Genomic DNA, 6,000 nt, shown 5'->3' on the forward strand with positions numbered 1-6,000 from the left:
AAATTTTACTCATTAAAATAACTTCTACAACTCCATGTGGGGTCTGAACTTACAACCTTAAGATCTATAATCGCATGCTTCACCCACTGAGCCAGCCAGGGGCCACTGCAAGATACCAGCTTATCCAATTCCTAAAGACTGTTACTGATAGAAATCAACCAAGTTAATCTGACGACGCTCCAAACTGCACCTGCTCACTGTCTTTACTAACACTGATGTAAGCTTCAGGATTTTTTCTTTCAGCCACTACATTTGGATGTAAAGATTTTGACTCCAGACAATAGGAACGTGGTACAAATAACGTAGAAGGCTCAAAATGGCAGAAGCTGTTACGGGTAAAATTTCATCTGGCCAAAATGTTACAAAAACTTATGGAAAAAGGGGAATGAGTGTTTATTGGGCATAGGCTTAATTTGTATGTGCTCGACACGGGCCAGTCCTTGAACCCATTACAGACACTTCACCGCAACCTCACCCCTCTTCCCACCAATCTTTGCCAGCAGTCGTGGGAAGAGGCCGGTGGCTGCGGGGACGGCTCAGTGCGCGGCATTAAGGACTACGACTCCCAGCACGCACCGCGCCCCCCGCCTTGCATTCCCAGAAGGCCGCGGGCGGCGCACTCAGGGACCATGCGTTCCCGACATGCCCCGCGGCGGCCTCCGACCGCCGGATTTGAATCGAGTTGGCCCTCGGCGGTTACGGTGGCGGGATGGGCGCTTCGTCATTGCCCCCGACCTGGCAGCTCTACCTCAAGGACCACCGCATCTCTACGTTCAAGAACTGGCCGTTCTTGGAGGGCTGCGCCTGCACCCCGGAACGGGTGAGACCGCACGGCCCCCCTCCGGGCCCCAGGCCCGCCCCGCCCCAGGGCCCCGACGCGGCCCCCGGGGCGACCCCTCCCTCTGTGGACTCTGCGGCGCCCCCTCCCCCAGTGGACTCCTCGGCCCCCGGGGCGACCCCTGCCTCTGTGGCTTTCTGGACCCAGGCGCCTCCTCCCTCTGCGGTCTCCCCGGCCCCCGGGGCGACCCCTTCCTCGGTGGACTCCTGGGGGGGCCCCCTCCCTCTGGACTCCCGAATCCTGGGCGTCCCCTCCCCCTGTGGACTCCCCGGCCCCCCCGGGGCGACCCCTCCCTCCAGACTCCCGAATCCCGGGCACTCCCTCCCCCTGTGGACTCCCCGGCCCCCGGGCGCCCCATCCGTCTGTGCGCTCCGGCAGCCTGGAGCCCCCGCCAGCGCGCGAGCCTCAGCTCTCCCTCGCAGATGGCCGAGGCCGGCTTCATCCACTGCCCCACTGAGAACGAGCCCGACTTGGCCCAGTGCTTCTTCTGCTTCAAGGAGCTGGAAGGCTGGGAGCCGGACGATGACCCCATGTAAGTCCCGCGGGCCGGCGTCGCGGCGGCTTCCGGCGGCGCCGGCTCAGGCCCAGCTTCTGTTGTGAGCCGGGCCTGCTTTCCAGTTTCGTTTTGAGCCGAAATCGGTTCAACCTGATCAGACGTCCCTCAGATGCGAACAAAGGTTCTGTACTTGATCCCTTTCAGGTTTGATGGAGTACAGGGGCAGCTCCCGTTGTGACCTGGGGGCGTCCAGGCACTGTCCTTGTTTCAGAGTTTTTAAAGGTCTCTTGAGGGGCGCCTGCGGGGCTCAGTCGGTTAAATGACCGACTTCGGCTCAGGACATGATCTCGAGGTGCTGTGAGTCCAAGCCCCCTCTGTGCTGACAGCTCAGAGCCTGGAGCCTGCTTCCAATTCAGTGTCTCCCTCTCTCTCTCTCTGCCCCTCTCCTGCTCACATTCTGTCCCTATCATAAATAAGCTAAAATTTTTAAAAATAAAACTCTATTGAACTGTAATTCATGAAACACAGAAACCACCTCTTCACATGTTTTTATTTATTTAGTTTTTGAGAGACAGAATGAGAGAGGGCACATGCAAGCAGGGGAAGGTCATAGAGAGGAACAGAGGCTCCAAAGGGGCTCTGCTGACAGCCGACAGCCCAACTTGGGGCTGGAGCTCATGACCTGAGCTGAAGTCGGACACTTAACCTACTGAGCCCCCCAGGCACCCGGAAACACCCTTTTAAATGGTCCATGCGCATTGTTTGGGGTTTTGTTCTTGAAGCCATCTAGTTATTTTTTTTAATTCAGTGTATATGTTCACATAGACCTGATGGCCGTCTTTTTGTGTGTGATGCCACATTCTTTTTTCATTTTTTTTCCCTGTCAGGACCGATTTGCTTCTGTAACTGTAATATTTTCCTCTAGAGCCACCTGAGCTGTCTCTTCTTAGCCGGAAGAGAGCTGCTGTTTTCACGAATGCGTTTGCTGGTGTGACCCACCGTTGGCCGGGATGCCATGGTGATCATACCGGGGTTCACTGGCCAACTACTGGTCGTATTCTTGCCAGTAAATTTCTTTTTAAGTTTATTTATTTTGAGACCAAGCACGGGAACGAGTGTGCTTTTGCGAGTAGGGGAGGGGTAGAGAGAGCATCCCACGCAGGCTCCGAGGCAGAGCCCAACCTGGGGCTCGATCCCATGACCGGGAGGCCACGACCTGAGCCGAAGTCAGGAGTCGCGGACACTTACCGGACTGAGCCACCCAGGGGTGCCCTGGGAGTGAGTTTCTAAGTGCTAGAGTATTTTCAGATGCTAGTTACTCTGGGCCGCCCTTGGGCCTTGGGTGGCTGAGTATTCGGTTCCGGTCTGGTCACACTGCTGCCCGCTGGGTGGGGATGAGTCCCAGTGCAGAGGCCGAGCAGACGGGCTCCCTGGAGAAGCCTGGCCCGTGTTGCCAGCAGATGATGTAACAAGTCCAGTGAACACCGTTACTTCAAACAGTTCCTCCCTTGGGGGTTTTCGAGGGATTTGGCGTGTGCGACCTCGGTACTCACACCGTGTGACTTCTGTTCGTTGCTAAAGGACTCCATATAAAACCCATCCACTCCAAGCATGGGGGGCGGTGTCCGCAGAGGGGTGGGGGGCAGAGACGGGCTGTGTGGGACGGGGCACCAGGACCTCGCACGGGCTCTGCGTGCGTCACGCTTCGCGCTGGCCGCCCGGTGAGGCGTGTCCGGGAGCCAGGGCGGTGGGTGCGGGTGACAGTTCCCTGCACTTCCCCCTGCTGACATGCTCCTGTACTGGTTTTTCTAGAGAGGAACACAAAAAGCATTCATCTGGTTGTGCTTTTCTTTCTGTCAAGAAGCAGTTCGAAGAATTAACCCTCAGTGAATTTTTGAAACTGGACAAGGAAAGAGCCAAGAACAAAATCGTATGTATTATCGGGAATGAGAACCAAGGGCAAACGGGGGCCCCCGGCCCTCCGAGCTCCCCACCCTCATGCTGGAGGGGCTCGCTTTCCTCAGTGAGCCTTTCGAAGCCCCTCTGTGGCACAAAGGACAGGAAAGCATCTGTCCTGGGCCACGGTCTCGGGGGGGTGCAGTCAGGTCGGAGAGAAACGTGCTCCCTCCTGGGGCCCGGCCGGTGGTGTTTGGACTGCGCCCCTGCCTTCAGTGACGTCTCTGTGGGGGTCACGTACGTGGTGGGTGAGCATCGTGGGGACAGATGGTTTGGGAGCGCCTAATAGCATTTGGGGGAAGGAGCATTATGGGTGTTGGGGGAAAGGACCTCGGGATTTCTGCGAGTGAACTTTAACTTGTGGACGGGCATCCGAGGGTATCGGAGGGTGGAGGGGGGGCCCTCTAGGGCACCCCGCTCCTGGAGGTGGGCTGGCGGGCAAACCTCTTCTGTTTTTGTAGGGACAGATAAGATTGGGGGCTGATGCGTTAAGTGATTTATTAAATCAGTTACGTGACTGCAGCGACCTTCCCGAAGAACAGGGTGAGATCACTGGTGGGGCAGGCAGATGCCGAAGGAACAGGTGTTCGCTGTGGGCTCTGGATTTCTGGCCCCAGATTTAAGCGTGAGCTGCTAGGCAGTGTGACAGGGTCACCGATGGGCTGCCTGCTCGGGTCCGGACCTGCTGCGCGCGCCCAGTCAGACCCTGCGACTCCGTTCCTGCCGCTGCCCGGCCACCTCCACCTTCTGAGAAAAATGAGCTGAATTAGAACCAATTAGAAAATTGTTCAGGGAACACACTTCATATGGGAATGACAGAGAAGCGTTGGACTTGAGTTTGTGAGGATAAAATGAGGCATGAGAGGAGGGAGAAAGGGGTCCTAAGCTCCGGGTAGCAAACGTGTGCTCCGTGGTTTTTTATTATTATTTTTTAGTGGTTATGTTTGAGAGCGACAGAGTGCAGGTGGGGGGGGGCAGAGAGAGGGAGGGAGACACAGAATCAGAAGCAGGCTCCAGGCTCTGAGCTGTCAGCACAGATTCTGATGTGCGGCTTGAACCCATGACTGCGAGATCATGACCTGAGCCTAAGTCAGAGGCTTAACTGAGCCATCCACGAGCCCCTTGAAGAGTAATTTTTTTTTTGAAGAGTGTGCGCAAGTGGGGAAGAGGCAGGAGGAGAGAGGGAGAGAGGATCTTAAGCAGGCCCCACGCTCCGCACGGAGCACAACATGGGGCTTGATCCCACGAGTGCGGGTCACACTGGAGCCGAAATCAAGAGGCAGGTGGCCCTAGAAAACAAATTTCACCCAGTCGAGGTCTGTTCTTTTTTAATGTGTCAGAGAAGCCAAGGAGGGCGCAGATTGGGCAGGGGAAAGGTCCCTGGATCTGCTAACGAGGCTGGTATTTGTTCTGGAAAGAACACTTAGGAGAATGACAAGGTTGGAAGGCAGGTTCTGGGAGCCACTGGTGGCAAAGGAATTTCTCCTGTTAGAGGAAAGGCTGGCTCTCAGCCGTGTCTCTGAGCGGACAAGGGACAAGGAGGGGGCTGTGGACCCAACTGGGGGGGGGCTTCAGAGGCAGTGCAGGGCGCTGGTTAAGAGCAGGGCTCTTTCCCAGGCTAGCTGGGTCCCCGGGAGCTGGCCGCCGCTCCGGACCTTGGTTTCCTCATCTGTATAATGGAGATACTGACGCGCCTGCCTCACAGGGACGCTGAGCAGTAAAGCAGGTCAAGTGTGTGAAGTAGGCCAAAGGGTGTTTGGTGCCCCCGAAGCATTGTGGAAATGTTTTCTGCTATAGTTACTGGGGTGCAGCTTAAATGAGAGGCCCTTGGACTGAATCAGCATATTCATCCCATCTGGCTGGTGTCTTCACCCAATTTACTTAGGTGCTCGGTAAATGCTCCCTTATTTTTCCCGTTCGGTCTTACCTGCAGGGTGTGATCGGGAAGCCCAGTTCAGGTTCACGTGCCTATTCTTTTTTTCCAGGCAAAGGAAACCAGCAATAAGCAGAAAGAATTTGAAGAGACAGCGAAGAGAGTGCGCTGTGCCATCGAGCAGCTGGCGGCCCTGGAGTGACCCTGCCACCTGCTGGCCCCGGGGGGCATGGGGCCTACAAACGCCCCCCGGAACCCCCAGCTCTTCCGGGGGCCCCTTAACCGTGCCTCGGGAAAGGACATTTTGAAATTAGAATATTTAAGCTAGACTTGATTTTTTTCTTGGTAGTGGTGCCGGGGCTCCTCTCGGTGGGCCGGTGCCGCTGAGCATAGTACCTGCTTCTCTCTCTTTTCTTTGGTGGTTTCTGGGCCACTGTGTCCCCGACTTCCCCGGGGGGAGAAGGGGAGAGTGTTCTCCGGGGCAGGCCCTTCCTCGGGGGCCTCTGCGCCTCCGGCTGACAGCGGCTGTGCAGCCTGAGGTTCGATACCCGAGCGTAATCGTGGGTCCGTTGTAACTGGACGAACAGAGTGAAGGACACCATTTTAGATTTTATTTGTGGAATCATCTAGACTCCTAGCGTGAGTTTCTCGTGTCCCCAGCACCCCGCGTCACCTCGCTAGGACGTGTGCAAGGCCCGCAGCGTGCCTCCCCCGTCAGGTCTGCCGCCAATGCTCTGGCCAGGCCGAGTGCGGGCAGGGGCTTCCTTGGCTGTTGTCGCTCTGGTCTTCAAGTTCATACGGGGGGAGCTGCTGGAATTCAATCCCAGGCTGCCTTGG

At 56.7% G+C, this 6,000-nt stretch overlaps 1 protein-coding gene across 1 annotated transcript; it reads left to right on the forward strand.

The window, feature by feature from the left end:
• Positions 1-629: 629 nt before the first annotated feature.
• BIRC5 (baculoviral IAP repeat containing 5) lies at positions 630-5,490 on the forward strand. The gene is made up of 4 exons (XM_029927877.1): positions 630-820; positions 1,261-1,370; positions 3,147-3,264; positions 5,276-5,490. The coding sequence occupies exons 1-4, from the start codon at positions 710-712 to the stop codon at positions 5,363-5,365; spliced, it is 429 nt and encodes a 142-aa protein (XP_029783737.1). The 5' UTR covers positions 630-709; the 3' UTR covers positions 5,366-5,490.
• The last annotated feature ends 510 nt before the right edge of the window (positions 5,491-6,000 follow it).

The sequence above is a fragment of the Suricata suricatta genome, chromosome 17 (assembly GCF_006229205.1).
Source record: "Suricata suricatta isolate VVHF042 chromosome 17, meerkat_22Aug2017_6uvM2_HiC, whole genome shotgun sequence".
Taxonomy (NCBI): domain Eukaryota; kingdom Metazoa; phylum Chordata; class Mammalia; order Carnivora; family Herpestidae; genus Suricata; species Suricata suricatta.